This window comes from Phacochoerus africanus, chromosome 6, assembly GCF_016906955.1.
Source record: "Phacochoerus africanus isolate WHEZ1 chromosome 6, ROS_Pafr_v1, whole genome shotgun sequence".
NCBI classification, from domain to species: domain Eukaryota; kingdom Metazoa; phylum Chordata; class Mammalia; order Artiodactyla; family Suidae; genus Phacochoerus; species Phacochoerus africanus.
Window position 1 is genome coordinate 90,970,987 of NC_062549.1, and position 18,826 is coordinate 90,989,812.

Below are 18,826 nucleotides of genomic sequence, written 5' to 3' on the forward strand. Positions count from 1 at the left end.
GGTGCCTGCTGGTTTGATGCAGCAATCCTCAGTGGGGCCCGATTTTGTCTTCCTAGGGGACACTGGGCAACGTCTGGAGACCCTTTCAGTTGTCATATTTTGAGGGAGGCATCCAGTGGACAGAAGTCAGGGATCCTGCTGACCACCTTACAGAGTAGCGCTGGGGTTGAGCAAGCTGGGTCTGATGTGACACAGAGGTTCCCTGTCAGTGGAGGTGGCTTGTCCTCTCACACCTGTCACCCCAGCATGGGGTAGAATGGGCTAGTCTGCAATCCCTCATTGGTGGCCATATACTGAAGAGGGGGTGGTGGGGAGGCAGAAAATCGGGGGGGTAGGAATGAGCCCAAAGGGAGCCTCAGGCTAACCTCCCAAGGTAGATGGAAGGATAAGGGCAGGGTTTTTCACTTCCAGTCAACTCTTATTTAAAAACTGATTTCCTTAAGCACATAATTATATGTTTATTTCCCTGAGGAACTCTTGAGGCAGAGACCAAAATTATGGGGATGGAGGCAGCACGCAGGGCTTTAATGGGGTTAGAAAAATGTTCTCTCTCCTTTGAAGGAGGCTTGGGAGGAAGGGAAGGGCAGAGGACGTGGAGGGATGGAGCGAGATAGGAATGGAGGGGCAGAAAGCATGAGGATTGGTTCTGTGACCCCAGCAGGCTGGCATCAGAGTAGAAACATGAACTCTGGTGTGCAGCTTCATGCCTCATCCCTCTCTCCCCCCATCCTGGCAATGGAAGGGAAAAGATCCTGGAAGATCCTGCCCCACCACCTTCTCGTACACACATGCAAACATAATCATATACGCCTTTGGAAGATGTTCTGATTTGCCTCAAGAAATAGAACGGTCCATGCTGCTGGGGGAGGAGCAGGTGGGTGAGCAGGGCAGAGACTCTGATGAGAGAAGGGCAAGGACCTTAGTACCTCCTTTCTTCTGTGATTTTTCATTCCTCTGTTTTAGCCTGAATGCCTGGAATGGTGGGTTCTTCTCTTTAAGAGATGTCCTCACTGGGGTAGGCTGGATGGGGACCAAGGGAATAAAATGAAGAACTGATTACTCAGATTTGATACACAGAGAAAAGGGGGTGGGCGGTGGCGAGGGTACCTTCCACCTTTCTCGCGCTCTTAGATTGGCAAGATTCCTTTTGTGTTAAGAGTGCACGGGGGTTGAGCTGGGTGGACAGCAGTTGGAAGGAAGATGCAGTGAGGAGCGGGTGGCCTGGGGCTCGTGGTGACCTAGGCTACAGAGGATGGGGTCTCCAGGGCAACCCTTGCCTCCTCCCTCCATGTCTCCACTGGACCTGGAATGCATGTCTGTCACAGGGCTTATACGATGTGCTTGGACTGTTTCGTGACCGCCTCCTCTAGGAGGCTGTGACTTATGTCTCGCTCAGCTGGAGAACCTCTGCATCTAACATAGCCCGGTACTCAGGCACTCAGGTCACACGTCATGATGAATTCTGACCTTATCCAGCCTGGCCTGCCATCGTAAAAAAACGGACAGGAATTCAGGTAGCAGTTATAGCAAAGAGAGTCCATTTGGCTAGTCTATCCCATTCATCTTGTCTCTCAGAGCCCCGAGAGACAGATGTGTGTGTGTGATGTGGTCATGGTGATGGTGGAATGGCATCGGATGGGGAGGCAAAGCTAACATCTGAGAAACATGGCCAAGATTCGTAGCCCTGAACATCTTCATTTAATCATCAACTATCCCCTGCGTATCTTCCCAGAGAGGCTGGGTCCTGGCACCGCTCAGCCTGTGGCTTGTGGCTGTGGGGCAGCACACTGTGCTGGAGGTCATAGGTGAGCCTGGCAGCCCACGGCTGGGGAGAGGCGCCCAGCCCCTGGAAGATAAAGATGGGGATTATCTGTGAGCAATGCATCCTCCTGGCCTTCTCTTAGAGGGTGAAAGGGATGGTGCATGTGGGGTATGTGGGCCTGGACTGAGGGGCTGGGTCCAGAGCGGTCCTTCTGGCCTGCAAGCATCAGAGACCAGAGTGCCAAGATCTGTTTCCTTTTCATTGACCAGCATCTGCCCACCTCCCAACCAAGAAACATCAAATATCATCAAAGAGCAGATGCACAAGAGTTTCAGCATCTTAAGAGACTGAAAATGTGTCTTCTTGTGCTGGCCCACTTTCCAGAAGTGTGACCTTCGGCCATTCTGAGCCTTTGACACCTCATCCAAAGAACAGGGATGGCCCTTCTGCCTTTCCTGTCCCACAGGGCTACTGTGAGGCTCAAAAAAGTTGCTGTGTGGAAGCACTTTGTAAACTGTAAAGTGCTATGCCATGTGAGCTGGTTCTTTATTTATTCAAGGCAGCAGCAGAGGAATCCCCAACATCCATGCAGCTCCAGCCATCCCTCCTACCAGGACCTGCCTGCTGGGAAGGAAGAACAACTTTAGTCTCTTGAGCCAGCTGGGCACTGGAGGGATTAGCACTTTTAGTCCACGTGAATGTCTCTGGCCCCATCTAACGCACAGGTCAGGGCCATGGGGGCCCCGCAGAAGGGAGCTGAGGTCCCTTATTTAGTTCGCTGGTAGAACTGGAAGACTGCCTTCTCCTGCTCGTAGGTCTCAATGGAGCCGGGTCGGAGGCGCCGGATCTCAGCGATGGCGTCTCCTGCAGCCAGGCGCCGCTCCTTGACCAGGTAACAGGCCAGCATGGTGCCAGTGCGGCCAAAGCCCAGGGCACAGTGCACTCCCACCGCCTGTGAAGGGGGAGCTGGAGGAAGTGGAGGCCGATGTCCTCCCAACACTTTCCTGCCCTTCACTTGTAACATACAGCCAGGTTTTAAAGATGTGGGATAGCAAAGAATGAAAAAATCTGGTTAAGAATTTATTTTATATTGATTACACGTTGAAATGATAATATTTCGGACTTAACTGGGTTAAATTATATGATCAAAATGAATTTCTTCTGCTTCTTGTTTAACTTTTAAAAAATGCAGCTCCACTATATGTGGGCAGAACCTTACTCTGGAGACTGCTCACCCAGCCCCTGACTTCAACCCCCGTCTCTTTCAAGCCTGTCAACTCACGTTATGGGGTTCTTCGTTTTCTATACTCATCTCCTTTTCTCCATCTACCCCTCCCTCCTCCGCTTTTGTCTAGGTTGCACCTGTTTTCTGTCCCCGCCAGCCGGTCTTCCTCCAGTCTCTTTCCGTGACCTCCCCTGCTTTGCCTGCATCCTCGCTGACCCCTCCCAGACCCCTCCCTCCCTGCGCTGACCCCGCCCACTGACCTCTCCCCGGGCATTGGCCTCGTCCACGATCTGCACGAAGCGGTCAATCTGCTCTGGGCCTGGCGGGCAGAAGTCTGGAATGCGCAGTCGGTGCAGGGTGAGGCCGGGGCAGCTGTCGTGGTGCGGAGGCCCGCGTTCCGTCAGTGACACCAAGTGCCGTACACCCTGGTCCAGCAGGAACTGGTAGTGCGCGGGGAGCCGGGGCAGCGCCAGCCCTGCCAGCCGGCCGGGGAGCACCCACGAGAAGTTGGGGGGCTGCACGCCCATGGCTAGGAGAGGGCACAAGACAGCTGGTCACAGGGGGCGAGGCCGGCCGGTCCCGCTCCGCCCTCCCCCCTTCCGGGTCCGTGGGCCTTGTAACTCTCCACCTACCAAACACTGGCGCCTCCTGGGACCACGTGGTCTCCAGGACTCGACCTAGAGTGCGCCCTGCTCCGCCGCGGGGGATTGGTGGAGCCACTTGAGGGGCGGGGCTAGGGCGCTGAACGCTGAGCTCGGAAGACTGAGAGGAGCGATCCGGTCTGGCCCCAAGCAGGACACCAGTTGATTGGCTGGATGATCAATAGTGGGCGGGATTACTGCTGCGGTGCGCTTGGGGATTGGTGGACCATGCAAACAGCCAAGCAGGAAAACCTAGAGAGAATTCAGAATTGTTTTCTGTGGGGTAAGGAGCCCGGGGTCAGGCTCTGCTGCTCCCTGGCGGTGGAAGGGAGTTATTGCATCACTGACCAGCTGCCCTGCTGCCCAAGGGCCTGTCCTTGTCTTACTGTCTTCAAGATTGGATGCCCAAGGGTTTATGAGATGGCAAATCTACATCCGCTTTGGGGGGAGGAACCTCCTCTTCAATGACTCCGACAAGTCGTTATTGGTGATTTTATGAACTCGTCTAGTAAGCGGGAATCTGTACAGGGGACTGTTCTCATTTTCCATTGCTGGAAATGGTTTTTAAAAATGAGAGTTGCAGCCATCTGGTACTCTGAAGTCTTACCCGGGATAGTAATTATTTAAAATAATAATAACAACATGAGAACCAATAAACTGAGCATTTACCATGTGCCAGGTATTATTCTAAGTACTTTACATATTATTTAATTACATATTTAATTTGACATATATTACGACTTATTTAATTAACATATATTAACTTATTCATTTAGTCAATAATCTTTTGAAGTAGGTAAGCAAATTAACTCTCTTACAGATGAGAAAACTGAAGCTCTGTAGAAGTCCAGGAACTTGACCAGGAGATGACTGGTGGCGGATTTGAAACGGAGCAGCCTGGCTCCAGAATCAAAACGGTATTGTATTCTAAAGTTAAATGGAAGATTACTGCCTCTTTACATAACCCTCTTCAAACCCCTTAGCCGGGTTTCAGGATTTCTTAGTTTCTCTTCACAGCTCCTGATTTCCAGGTGCTCTGAATCACTCTTCCTTGGGGAAGCTTGAGTTTATCTGTCATTCATAAAAGGTGGAGAACTAGATGTGAACACAGTGTCTTAGCTGTGATCCGACTGGTTCATATCCTCGTTTGAACAATGTGCTCCTAGTGATGCAGACTAATTATAATTATGAAAATAGTTAACTTTTGTGAATTTATTTGCTTAGGTACCAGGCCCTGTGCCAGGTGCTTTCTGGAAGACCCTCAGGGGGGAAGGTATTTTTGTATCCCTTTTGCACATGAGTCATCTAAGGCTCAGAGAAGTTGGTTACCTTGGCCAAGCACACATAGCTAGTGAGCCGCTGGACTGGTTGAGCCACGGTCTCTGTCATTCGAAGCCCCGGCTCCTTAGCCATGAAGATGCACTTCCCTCCCTCTGTCCCCACCTCCCCCTGAGACACACATTTGGTTCCAGCAAAATGAAAAGGATTTTTTCTTCCCCCAAAGGTCGAAGCCTGCTCTGACCCTGTGGAAAATGCACTTACCCTTTACCCAGACAACTCTGAAGCTTTACCCCACCTACTCTCTCCACGTTCCAGGAGCTGCCAAATCGACCCTTTCCTCCCCTTCCTGACAATCACAGCCCTGATTAAGCCCTTCCTGTCTGCACTCCCATTTCCCACACAACTCCCTGTGACTCTTTCTAGCCTATCCCAAGTTATTCCTTTCCCCTCTTCCTACTGTGCCTTTCAGCCTCCAGTTGCACCCCCAACCCCCTGAAACTTCTCTTAATCCCTCACTCAGGGGTTTCTGGTTGCATGGCCCCTGGAGACAAGACCCCAGCCCTTGCTCCTTTCAGGGTGACCTTTTCTCAGTTCCTTTGCCTGGCTCTCCTTTCTTGGCTCCCTCCACTGTCAGAGAAAAACCTCCACATCTCTCCCCACCCACTCTATGCCCTTTGCCGGCCTCCTTGAAACCCAGCTCACAGCCCATCCTCAGAGGGAAGATGTTTCTGGAGGGGACAGAGCTTCCCGGTGAGCCTTTGCAGGGGTTGAAGTCCATCCATCCACCCACCTGGGCTTCTTTTGTAGGAATTCCTCCCCTGTCTCTGCTGCTCGGCCTCTGGCTTCCAACTTTGGTCCCAGGTCCGCGCCTTGGTCTGTGTCTCACTGACAAGGATACTATTAAGCTTCTGTCTTGGGCCCAGGAAACCTCACATTGAAAGAAAAACTCTGAGTTTCCATCGTGGCTCAGCGGAAACGAATCTGACCAGCATTCTTGAGGATGCTGGTTTGATCCCTGGCCTTGCTCAGTGGGTTAAGGATTAAGCGTTGCCATGGGCTGTGCGTGTAGGTTGCAGATGCAGCTTGGATCTGGTGTTGCTGTGGCTGTGGTGAAGGCCAGTGGCTACAGCTCCGATTCAACCCCTAGCCTGGGAACCTCCATATGCCATGGGTCTGGCCCTAAAAAGACCAAAGAAAAAAAGAAAGAAAGAAAGAAAAGTCCTTTCTGATGGCTTCCTGCCTAGGACCCCTGCAACTTAACAGTGTCACCTCTTCATTCGTGGCTCCCAGCCCCCTGCAATACTGAGCTTCCTTTCCTTTCTCTTCTGTAAAATGTTTCCTGACCTTTAGGAAGATTTAGCCTTTCTGTATTCCCATTGCACCTTATATAAATATGCACTCCCAGGATAGCAGTTATTTTATTGGATTGGGGTTATTTGTATCAGAGCCAGGATGGCATCGTTTCATCTTTGAATTTCACATGTCTTATACAGAGCCTGATACATGGCACTCAAAAATGTTAAATAGGAGTTCCCCTGTGGTGCAGCAGGTTAAGGATCTGGTGTTGTCATTGCAGTGGCTTAGATCACTGCTATGGTGCAGGTTTGATCCCTGGCCTGGGAACTTCCACATGCCATGGGTGCGGCCAAAAAAAAAATGTTAAATAGGAGTTCCTATTGTGGCTCAGTGGGTTAAGAACCCAACGTAGTGTCCATGAGGATGCAGGTTTGATCCCTGCCCTCGCTCAGTTAAGGATCTGGCGTTGCCATGAGTTGCAGCATAAGTCACAGATGTCGCTTGGATCTGCTATGGTATAGGCCAGCAACTGCAGCTCCTATTTGACCCATAGCCTGGGAACTTCCATGTGCTGCAGGGACAGCCCTAAAAAGAAAAGGAAAAAGTTAAATAAATGAAAAATAAATAAGTCGAATGCATAGGCAAGAGGGTTAAGGTACATTTCTGGGGGTGCAGGCTAGGCTCCAGGACTATGTGACAGTGTGTGTTTGTGTGTCTTTTTTTTTTTTTTTTCACCTGCAAAGTGAGTTTATTCAGGAATAGTAGAGAATTGCAGTTCACAACAAGCAAACTGGCACACCATAGGCAAATCTGGAGAACGGAGGAGAGGGGCTTGCTTCTACGGAGAAAAGGAGGGATTGAGGAGAGCTGTGATGGTTCTTCATTGGCTGCAGGTGGTGGGCAGCTTGTTGGTGGGTCAAGAGGGAACCTTTCTTCCTACTGGGGTGTTTGTCTTTTTAATTGCATGAGTTTGAGGACTGTTTGAGTGCTGTGTAGCACCTTCTTGAGGTGTGCTTTTCTTTCTTTCTTTCTTTGGTCTTTTTAGGGCCACACCTGCGGCATGTGGAGGTTCCCAGGCTAGGGGTCGAATCAGAGCTGTTGCCACTGGCATACACCACAGCCACAGCAACACCAGATCTGAGCCACATCTGTGACCTACACCACAGCTCACGATGACGCTGGATTCCTAACCCACTGAGTGAGGCCAGGGATCGAACCCGAGGCCTCTTGGATACTAGTTGGGTTCGTTAACCGCTGAGCCACAACAGGAACTCCTTAAGGTGTTACGTTTTACATGTCAGTGCTTTTAAGGAGAGAAAGATTGTGTCAGTACAATCCTGGCAAAGTCTAATTACTGTTTTGTAAAAGGGGATAAATACGTCTCGCTGTTTGCAGAGCTCTGCTCCGGTTTTTGTGTGTGTGTGTGGTCGATCGGGTGTGTATGTGAGTGTGTTGAGGGGGACGCTTTCCTGGAAAACAATCTGTTGACACTGATGTTGGGCTGACTAATAAGCTTCATTTCCCTGACTTTGGGGAATTTACAACATACTTGGGGGGATTTAGACTCACAAGTAATTGTTCTCCTAACATATGATAAAGTACTAAATTACTCATCAAAGACAATCAGATAATATATATTGAAAGTTCCCTGTGCGGTAAAAATAATAAGCACAAAAATGTCAGTAGGGGAAAGATAACCCTGGGTTGGAACCACTAGAAAGTGAAGACAGGGATTCCTTCCATTTTCTTCTCTGTCCCTTGTGAAATACTGGAAGTGGCTTTTTTTCAAAGTTCAACAGAACAGTGTGAGGGCATGCTAGCTCCCCCTTCTCCAGCAGATAAGAAAATTTTGACCTAGCTCTCTTTCATGTTGAGACCCCAGGTCCTTGGGGGCTCGATGTCAGTGGCAGTGAGAGGTGAAGCTGGAGTCAGAGAATTCCTTCTTTGAAGTAGGTCCCTGGGTCCCCCCAGGCAGAGGATTGCTTGGGTTTGGGTTCCTGATTTGGACTGCAGTCAGGGCTCTCCGTGTCTTAAGTGTTCTGACTGTCTTTTGTCTTAACACATCTCATACCGGGGACCCAGAGATCTGGAAATTGGATTTAAGGAGGGATGTGTGGTACCCAACCTTGGAGATGCCCCCAGTGAACCATCTCCTGTCTTGTGTGATCCTTTTCCACACAGATGGGGCTGGTCTTGGTCATCAGTAGGATATTGTGAAAACGAGGATGACTTCTTAAGTCATCAAAGACATTATGGGTTTTGACTCGCTCTTTCATGGGAGAAGCCAGCCACCATGTTGTGAGGACACTCAAGGAGTCTTAGGAGAGATCCGTGTGGGGAAGAACTGAGGCTTGTACAGTCATCGTGTAGGGAAACCAGCTATTTTGAAAGTGGATCTTATGGCTCCCTCAAGATTTTAAATGACCGACATCTTGACAGTAACCTCATGGATTCCTTGAGCCAGAGTCACCCAGAAGCCTCTCTTGAATTCCTTACCCACAGAAACTGTGAGATAATAAATATTATTTTAAGCCATCGAATTTGGGGGTAATTTTTTATGCAGCAATAGGAACCCAATACAGATGGGAATATTCAGAAGGAAGGAAGAGAAGTAATTTCGAATAAACTTAAGAAATAAAATCAAGTTTGGGAGTTCCTGTTGTGGCCCAGCAGTAATGAACCCAACTAGTATACATGAGGACATGGGTTTGATCCCTGGGCTTGCTCAGTGGGTTAAAGATCCAGCATTGCTGTGAGCTGTGGTATAGGTTGCAGACACAGCTCAGATCTGGCATTGCTGGGTCTGTGGTGTAGGCCAGCAGCTGCAGCTCTCATTTGACCCCTGGCCTGGGGACTTCCATGTGCCATGGGTGTGGCCTAAAAATTGAGCTTGTGTTTCAAAGAAAGGTTATACTCTAAACAATTGTGGTCTAAGTGTGTGTGTGTATATGTGGGGATGGGTCTACACTTGGAGACCCATGCCATGCAGAGGAACCAAGTAGAATAGTTTGGGTATGGGTTTTGTTTGTGTAAGGTATTGGAAGTGTGGAGTTTTTTTTTTGTTGTTGTTGTTGTTTGTCTTTTTGCCTTTTCTTGGGCCACTCTGGCGGCATATGGAGGTTCCCAGGCTAGGGGTCTAATCGGAGCTATAGCCACTGGCCTACACCAGAGCCACAGCAATGCAGGATCCGAGCCAAGTCTGCAACGTACACCACAGCTCACAGCAACGCCGGATCCTTAACCCACTGAGCAAGGCCAGGGATCGAACCCACAACCTCATTGTTCCTAGTCAGATTCCTTAACCACTGAGCCACGACAGGAATTCCTTTTTTTTTTTTTTCATTTTTTATTATAGTTGATTTACAGTGTTCTGTCAATTTCTGCTGTACAGCAAAGTGACCCAGTTATACATTTATATACATTCTTGTTTTCACATTTCCTCCATCATGTTCCATGACAAGTGATTAGACATAGTTACCTGCGCTAGACAGCAGGATCTCATTGCCTTTCCATTCCAAATGCAATAGTTTGCATCAGAGCTTTTATGTAGTATTCATATATTTAGGGATGATATACAGATTATTTAATAACTGGCATGGCATAGGGAGCAAGTGATCAGAATGGACCCTCTACCAATCAGCACCATTGCCTACAAATAGTGATGTCATCCTGCTGTCTGTTGGATGCATATCAGTTTTGAGTGTGGAAGCTTTGACGCAACCGAGGGTGTGGCCAGATTACCTTGGACATTTAATATCGTCTTTCCACAAGATGGCACTGATCGCTTTTCCTTGTTTCTCTCTCTCTCTCTTTTCTTTTGTATTTGTGATTTGTATACTATTATATAACATATCATGACTGATATCTCACAATTTACTAGTTGATTTCTTGAACTTCGGACCTGCTCTCATCTTCACGACACTTAATATTATATTTTTCCTCTAGAACATTCCAGGAGCACATTGAGACTTTATGTTGAGGCGTTAGGGGGTGGTGCCCTTATACCAGAAGCCCTGATCAGGGGAGTTGGAGATGGTGTTGGGAGGCAGGCTTTGGTTTTTGCAAAGCTATTGAGCATAGGGAAGGGAGAGCAGAATCAGGGGAGAGGGAGCACTCAGGTAAGAGACACCTTGGTGACGAGAACAATTTGGGTGAACTCTCATTTCTGCCATTCGTGCTGCTCCAACCTTTGCTTTGCTTTGGATCTGAAAGGAAGAAATTACTGAAAATCTTTGCATTGCAGTTTTCGCAGCATAAATGGGAAAGCTGGGAAGAACTTCAGGGATCTTCTGGTTTTACCTCCATTTCTAGGTGAGCAAACTTACCTCGTTGCGTCACTCCAGTTGGTCCAGACTAGGACTGAATCCACACTATCGAATGTCACTGGATCACTAAACCATGGGACCTGGACCAAGTTACCTAAGATTTCTCAGACTATTTCAGATGTCTATGATGCTATTGATTACTGAGGATTATTGATAGGGTTAAATAAGCTAGGACTATGTAAAGTACCTAGCAAAGGGCTGGCACATAATGGGTGCTCATAAATGGAAGCTACTGCCATCCTAGGATGATTTAGAGCCCAGTGAGAAGGAATGGAGAAATTACAATTTATGTTGAATTATCTCTGATGTGAAGTGCTGTTACAGGATGCTGTGGTTGGTGGAATTCTAAGATGGCCCCAAATGACCTATATCCTTGGATCACCAGATACCCCCCCTCCCCACAGAGGTTACCTTATATGGCGGAAGGGGGCCGCTCAGCATTGTGGCCCCTAGGAGCTGAGAGCGATTTCCAGTTGACAGCTGCTGAGAAAGCAGGGGCTTCAGTCCTATAGCTGCAAGGAAGTGAATTCTACCAAATGAATAAGCTGGGGGGAGGGCCCAGGGCCTCAGATGAGAGTTGTAGCCTGGCTGGCATCTTAATTTCAGCCTGATGAGACAATGAGCAGAGGATCCAGCTAAGCTGCAACTGGACTTCTGACTCTGACCTGTGGGATCATAAATAGGTTTTTTTTTTTTATACCAAGTTTTTGGCAATTGATTATGCAGCAATAAAAAAAAACTAATACAGCTGCCTTACTTAATTTTCTTTTTTTTAATTTGCTGGTTGCAATACTAGATCTTTGAGGTTTCTCGAATGCGGTCTTAATTCTTATCTCTTTCCCCTTTAAGTCTTCCAGTTTTCATTTTCTTTTTTCTTTTAAATCTCTAGGGCTGTGCCTGTGGCATATGGAAGTTCCCAGGCTAGGGTTTGAATTGGAGCTGCAGCTGCAGCCTATGTCACAGCCACAGCAACGTAGGATCTGAGCCACATCTGTGACCTACACTGCAGCTTGTGACCAACGTTGGATCCTTAATCCACTGAGTGAGACCAGGGATCAAACCTGAATCCTCATGGATACAAGTTGGGTTCTTAACCCACTGAGGCACAGCAGGAACTCCTGAGCCTTCCAGTTTTTAAAACTCTAGATCACGTGGGTCCATTTTTCAGGAGAGATGCAACAGATGCAGCGAATCAATGGAGTGCAGGAATTGCCACTCTCTAGGTACCTCCCGAACCTCCAGGCTCATCCTCTGACCGCTTTTAAACTAGTGCATCTCAAAGTGTGAACCACTTGGGAGCTTGTGAGAAATGCAGACTCTCAGGGCCCACCCCAGACCTGTGGGATCCCCACACCAGTGCCTGAGAAGCCCTGTTATAAGGCCAGTTTGTCTGACAGCTCTGTTTTCCCTTCTGCCTGACAGTCATCGGTAGCACCTAGAACACTGCCTGGTCTCAAGACGTGGTCCTCGGTATCTCCAGTTGTCTCCTCTCTTGAGCTAAGATGCTTTCGCTGACCAGGGCTGTGGGCAGAGGAGCCAATTAGCACAGGGAGAGGCTTCAAAGAGGCCTCACTGGGCTGGTTTTTTAAAAGCCCCAGTTAATTACAAATACCTCACAGTCCCTGGTTGGAACAATCTGTTGCTTTATCTACAGGTTAGGAAGGTATCCAAGAAAAATATACTTAGATGCATGTTGTCACTTTCCTGTTTTTGTTCCAAGGAAGGGCTTTGGCTCCCAGATTTCCTTTCTGGAGGAATTCTTGAAACATCACTTTCCACTTTCTTCACCTTTAAAGTACATTCCAGGCATGGCTGAAATTGCCTGATTTACCATCCTTTCATTTAGGTGCACCAGCCTCCCTCCAGTGTGGGGAAAAGGGGAAGGAGCTATGGGCCACCTCCTGTCACATCCTCTCAAGCTCCCAGCAGAACTTCTTCTCACCCACATCCCATCCTTCTGGAATCCCCTCCGTGGCCCTTTGGACTGGCCTCCACTACACCGGCCTCTACACATCTCTGCACTCTCTGTAGCTACGGTGACGTCCATAGCACACAGACCTTATTCCCTGGCTCATTAGTAATTCCTTATTGCCTTTAAGAAAAAAAAGTCCTGAGAGCTCTAGACTGGCATAAAAAGCCCTCCAGAGTGAGGCGTCTTGCTTCTCTCTTCAGCCTCGTCCCACCTCATTCCTTTGCAACAATGTGTGTCCTCATCACACAACGGGATAGAGGACAGAGCCCTCTCATGTGCCTTTGCACGTGCTGTTCCCTTTCCCTGTCCCATTCTTAGCTTTACCCTGTAGCAACTCCTGATCTTGCTCCAAGTTCAGTTTGGAGCACACCACTCTCTCTAGGAAGCCTTCCCTGTGCCCTTACAATTCATGGTGGTGGTGGTTGTGGTTTTCCTTTGGCCGTGGTTGCAGCATTTGGAAATTCCTGGGCCAGGGGTGGAACCCACGCCACAGCAGTGACCCAAAGCACAGCAGTAACAAGGCCAGATCCTCAACCCACTAGGCCACCAGGGAACTCCTACAATTCATGTTTTGCATCCTTCTTCTGAGCTTCTGTAGCATCTCTGTGAAAACATTTATTACATCATATATTGAAAACATTTTATTGCTATATTATACAAATACCATTTTTATTATAAAAGCATTTATATACATATATATCTATACACACACAGGAAAAACCCGATTACCTATTATCTATTTACATTAGTTAATGTTCAAAGGGAAGAACTCTTGTGTTTTCCAAGTATGAAGAAAAGTGACACAAGAAGTTAGAGGTTTATACACCTGTTAGGTGGGCTGTGGTAGCAAAGGTCTCAGGTGATTTTAACCTGTGGCATCTAAGTGAGAGGCTCTCAAAGATCTTGCCTGGAAGCCATTCCACTCTAAAGCTCAAGAACTTCTGGAAAATTCTCTCCAATTATCGCAGTCTGTAGCACTAATGTGGGGAATCTCAAGAGAGTCGTCTGGATGCTGTTCAGAACCTGTCATCTGCTTATGCATTTGCCCATCCCTGGAAAAGAGTGGCCTCTTCTCTGTTTTGGGAAGAGTGTTCCCGGCCACTCCTTTGTGATTGCAGTGGTCTTACTAATGAGGGGCATTAGATGCAAACTATTGCCTTTGGAGTGGATAAGCAATGGGATCCTACTGTATAGCACTGGGAACTATGTCTGGTCACTTTTTTTTTTTTTTTTGTCTCCTGTCCTTTTAGGGCTGCACCCAACAGCATATGGAGGTTCCCAGGCTAGGGGTCTAATCAAAGCTACAACTGCTGGCCTACACCATAGCCACAGCAATGCCAGATCTGAGCCTCATCTGTGACCTACATCACAGCTCACAGCAACGCCAGATCCTTAGCCCACTGAAGGAGGCCAGGGATCGACCTCATGGTTCCTAGTAGGGTTCATTTCTGCTGTGCCACGACAGGAACTCCTGTCTGGTCGCTTGTGATGGAGCATGATAATGTGAGAAAAAAAAGAATGTATGCATGTATGTGTGACTGGGTTACCTTGCAGTGCAGTAGAAAATTGACAGAACACTGTAAACCACCTATAATGGAAAAAATAAAAATCATTATGAAAGAAAAAAAAATTAAAAAATAAAGAATTCTTGTTTGGGATAGGCAAACCCAATATAGTAAAAAAAAAAATAATAATAATGAGGGGCATTAATGCTAAGTTTACATCAATTACAGACAATTCACCTAAAGATAACCACATTTTGGTACACCACCTTTCATATGTATTTGTGTGTGTGTGTGTGTGTGTGCGTGTGTATAAGTGAATAATATAGATATAAAACTCTCTCTTTACTGTGAGCTCTCTATCTTTATATCTATATACATTTCTCCCCTCTGGCTTCTTGAAGGTTTAATGAGCTTGCTTCTCTACTTTTTAGAGCTAGGATTCCCAGCTCTGGTTTGATGACACCCTGGAGTGTCTTCATTTATCTCAGGGGGTGCCTTGAAATTCACAAAACAAGATTAATTTAAATTCATTTTCATTTAAAAAAGTAAACAGACATTATATAGTAATTACAGGTAGACGTGTGTGTGTTGAAATCAAACTAATAAATGCTTGCCTTAGAGAGGAATCAAGAGGATGGGGGTGGGGCTTGGAAGAGACCAGAAAGGTGGTTTAGTTAGAATCTTTCAAACACATCCCCTCTAGTTACATCCAGGTTGGTAACTCCCCCAAATTAATCATGTTTCTCAAATTGGAAGTCAGGGCTGAGGGGGCAGAAAGCTCCCAGTATGCAGGTCTGTATTCTGCGCCTACGACAGGGCCTGGCATATGATCGGTCTTCAGGAAACACATTCCGATAGACTGTGTGTTGCGGCAGGACATGGCATTGGTGGCTCATGAGAGTTCCAGCTCTGGGGGATTGGAGATCATGTGCTATCTTCAGAGATAGTGGTCTGGGTACCAGTGCCATTCAAATTCCAGGAAAGTGAAGATACCCAGACAGTCAAAGAGAAAGGAACCTAGGCTGAGATTCCCTGGCCTTATATGATTGGCCAGAGGCTTCTATAATTGTCTTTCTGATAACAATTTGTGTGAATCATCAGAAAGATAGGTCAGCTAACATTGTAAGTGTATAAATGTCAGTGACTCGCTGCTGAAGGAACAGTTCCAAGGTCATAGATGCAGGAAGGAATTTTCAGTTCTGTATGAGACCAGTGTCTTTGAAGCAATAGAGCTGGTGGTGGGTTCAAATCCTGACTATGCCATTTAAAGTTATATAACCCTGCATAGACCGCTTTAAACCTCAGTGCCCTCCTCTATAAAGTGGAGATCATCATAACACCTACCTCATAAGGCTGTAAGGCTCAAATACGATAATCTGTGTAAAGTGCTTTGAACAATGCTTGGCACAGTGAGAGATCAATAAACTCTGGCTCTTGTTATCATCATCATCACAGTAGGCTCTACATATTTATCAGGATTAATTGGTAGTTGGTGTTTGCAATTAGACAGTAACTGCAATATGCTTTCCTCTCTGCCCTCAGCTTGGAGTGCATTAGTGACCCCATCTGGTCCCAGAGAATAGGTTCAAGAATTCCTCCTGTGGTCCCCAGGATTGGGGTAGGAACATCATTTGCAGTGCTAGGACTTGAAACTTAGGCAGAAAGTTAATAGTATAATAAGCAAGCAAGCAAACAAAACAATAGAACGGAGAACCACCACATGCAAATAAAAGTCTCAGTGAATCCCCTTGTCACACTTTGATGGGATATTCTGCTTCATTGGGGAAAAATAGTGCAAATATATCTGGATTCTTAGAATCACAATTGGCAGCAAGGGAAGAATGTGTCTTTTAGCACAGAGTTTTATGGGCTATCAATCCTTGAAGGCAAGAAATCATTAATCAAGAGACAGTTTCAAAATGTGTTCGTCATTACCCACTACTATTGATGAAAAACCCCAACCTCTTCTGGAGAAAATGATTGATGGGAAGAGAACCTTTGAGGCTGTTAAAACATGTTCCTGATTCTCTTTATTTTAGTGAAAAACTAAATATACCTATATCCCCAGATGAGAAAGACAAATCAAGCCTCATGTCTGATCTTAGCAAAATTCAAATACTGAGTTTGAAATGCCAATAATTCTATTCAATTCCTTTTCTCTTGTGCAAATACCAAGCAGTATACATTATATGATTATTCTGATGTTCAAACAGTTATTTAAGATCAGAAAACTTTCAAATTCATCTAGAATTTATTTCTAGGATTGCTCATGACCATAACAGAAACAAGATTAATGAGTTAGAGTTATTTATTTAAAATTTGTGATATTCTAAAGACCATCTTTGGCCAGAAACATATTTGATTCACAAGAATGCGGAAAAGTGGTGGGAAGGAAGGTTTTTGTTTGTTTGTTTTTTTACTTGTGAGCTTTGTTTTATAGTATTTGGGATCTCCAAGGCTATAGTAGTCTTAGCTTTTCTGGTCCTTATGTGTATAAAACTCTGTGCCTCTTCAATTCAGTTAAACAAATATATTCCAGGTATGCCTAGGTAAACAAAATATATTGGACTATACCCCCAATATAGTCCAATATATTGCACTATACTATATCGAATGAAGATACAGAGAAAAGCATAAAACTTACATTTTAGTGCTGTGGGAGAGTGTTACATTGACAGCGCTAATGAATCACACATCACATTGACTTTGGACTTGGCCACGTGACTTGCTTTGGCCAATGGTCATCAACAAATATGATGGAGGCACAGGTGTGATAAGCACTTGCATATTGAGGCTTGTCCTCCTGGAACCCTGAGACCACCATGCAATGAACAAGTCCAGAATTAAATGCTGTGTGGTAGGACAGGCCAGTTGAGTCCAGTAACCAAGGGCAACCTTCTCCCCCATCTCTGCTTCCAGCTGAATGTAGCTGCATCAGTGATCCAAGACATGACTTGTAGGAGAATGACCCAGCTAACTCATGGAATCGTTGATAATCACTAACTTTTGGAATAATTTGCTTCAGATATGGAAAACTGATATGAAAAATTGATACCCAGAAGTGGCACATTGCTGTAATAAAAACCTAAACCATGTAGCATTAGCTTTGGGAGTGAGTGGCTGGCAGAAGCTATAGAGACTGCAAGGAGATTGCTGGTGGATTCTGGAAGACCTAAGAGGAAACTGCTGCTAGAGGCTGATAAAGGGCAACCTGTAGTACGTAGTAATGACACAACTGGCAGCACTGTCACTAAAAGTAACTTGGAAGACGAGAAATGTACTTAATGAAGTTGAGGGTTTTGCTCAAGATTTCCATTTAGAATGCTTAGGGGGTCAATTAACTTTTTAATAGTTATATATAATAGGACATGAGAAGAGAGAATTGAACTAAAGAAAGAACTCCATTTGTAAGCAGAATTTAAGGTATATATGGAAGGCCCACGATAAGCTAAGCTGGAAGATAAAGCCCTTTCACCTTTCCTGTCCCTTCAGCTGTTTAAAAAAAAAATCTCAAAGTAAGAAATGACCTCAGGATACAGATCAAATCAAGAGTGTGGCTTTAAGGCTTTGTGAAGACCACAGAAAGATTTTAAATGATATCTACCAGACTGTCTAAGCTAGACAACAGGGTTTCTAAGAGTCTTAACGGCATTTTTTTTTTTCCATAGCACCTTGACCTGCTGACCAAAGTAGACGTCTGTCTTTAAAATAATTATTAGTGTAGCTTTTTGTCTCGTGAAATGGACTATAAAACCTTGTATGTGAAAAGCCCACAAAGTTTAGAGGGAAATTGGACTAGTTTAGACTAAGAGTGCAGGAAGCAAGCTGAGAAAGTTACTCAGCTGCAAACAAAGGCTATTTCTTATGGAAAAGGAAGACCATTTCAGAGGGCAAGCTAACCATGACCAGGGAATAGACCCAAACTCTATCAAAGAATCATTTCCCATGCTAAGAGCAGGAGGCTCTGAAGCATTGCTTGGCTGGATTTCAGAATCGCTATGGACCAGTGAGTGCTCTGTGGCTCCCTGTTCCTCCCCCTTATAAAGGGCAGTGCCTGTTGAGTGTTCCATTCTCATAATTGTGTGCTGGGTATTGTGGAGCAGATAAGTTTTTTTTTTTTTTTTTTTAGCCTATCAGTCTCTGAATGATGAGAACCCACACCTGAGAAGCTGCACGAGGAACTGTGCCTAAGGAGCTTCAACCACATCTGGGCCTGAGTCAGATCAGGAGATTTTGGACTTGTAGTTTGATGCCATGATTGGATAAGATCTTGGTGGTTTGGGGAGGGGTGGTGCATTTTTCAAATAAGAGTATGTGGGGCAGGGTGAAAAGACTATGGTATCTCAATATGGAAATAACTCTCAATAATTTATGCCTTGTGATATTCATGCCTCTGAGTAGCCCCACAATGACTCTATGCTTGCTTTGGTCAATGGGACATCAGAACATATAATACAAGTAAAAGTTTGAAAAGTGCTTTCTTTCACACTGAGCCTTGTCTTCTTGGAAGCTGCCCTGAGATCAGCATGCTATAAAGAAGTCTAACAAAAGAGCACATGGAGGGAGAGGCTCTGTCACTGCAAACTGTCCCAGTTTAACACTGTGCCCAGCTAACCTATCAGCTAAATGTGGTTTTATGAGTGGGTTCTGGCAAGACCAATGGAGAATGGCCCAAAAACTCACAAAATCATGAGATATAATAAATTGTTGTTTTAAGCCATTAACTTTGGGATGGTTTTTATGCAGCAGTAGATGACTGATGCAGGTGTCTGTTACTAAGCATTCGGTTATATCTAGTAAATTGTAGAATAGGAGTATG

At 46.0% G+C, this 18,826-nt stretch overlaps 2 protein-coding genes across 4 annotated transcripts in view; one reads left to right on the forward strand and one right to left on the reverse strand.

Annotated features, from left to right (window-relative positions):
* Positions 1–504: 504 nt before the first annotated feature.
* DUSP23 (dual specificity phosphatase 23) lies at positions 505–3,705 on the reverse strand. Of its 3 annotated transcripts, none has more exons than XM_047784200.1 (3): positions 3,620–3,705; positions 3,248–3,516; positions 2,285–2,771 (listed from the first exon to the last, which is right to left on the reverse strand). In XM_047784200.1, the coding sequence occupies exons 2-3, from the start codon at positions 3,512–3,514 to the stop codon at positions 2,529–2,531; spliced, it is 510 nt and encodes a 169-aa protein (XP_047640156.1). In that variant the 5' UTR covers positions 3,515–3,516; positions 3,620–3,705; the 3' UTR covers positions 2,285–2,528. The 3 variants fall into 3 exon arrangements, with proteins under 3 accessions (XP_047640158.1, XP_047640156.1, XP_047640157.1); XM_047784201.1 differs by having other exon boundaries at positions 2,285–2,714; positions 3,620–3,704; XM_047784202.1 differs by lacking the exons at positions 2,285–2,771; positions 3,620–3,705 and adding an exon at positions 505–1,020 and having other exon boundaries at positions 3,248–3,613.
* Positions 3,706–4,451: 746 nt separating this feature from the next.
* The window catches only part of LOC125129476 (C-reactive protein-like), a 62,960-nt gene continuing 48,585 nt past the window's right edge, over positions 4,452–18,826 (forward strand). Inside the window, exon 1 of the mRNA XM_047784203.1 lies at positions 4,452–4,545. The gene's annotated coding sequence lies outside the window, so the exon portion shown is untranslated. The remainder of the gene's footprint in view (positions 4,546–18,826) is intronic.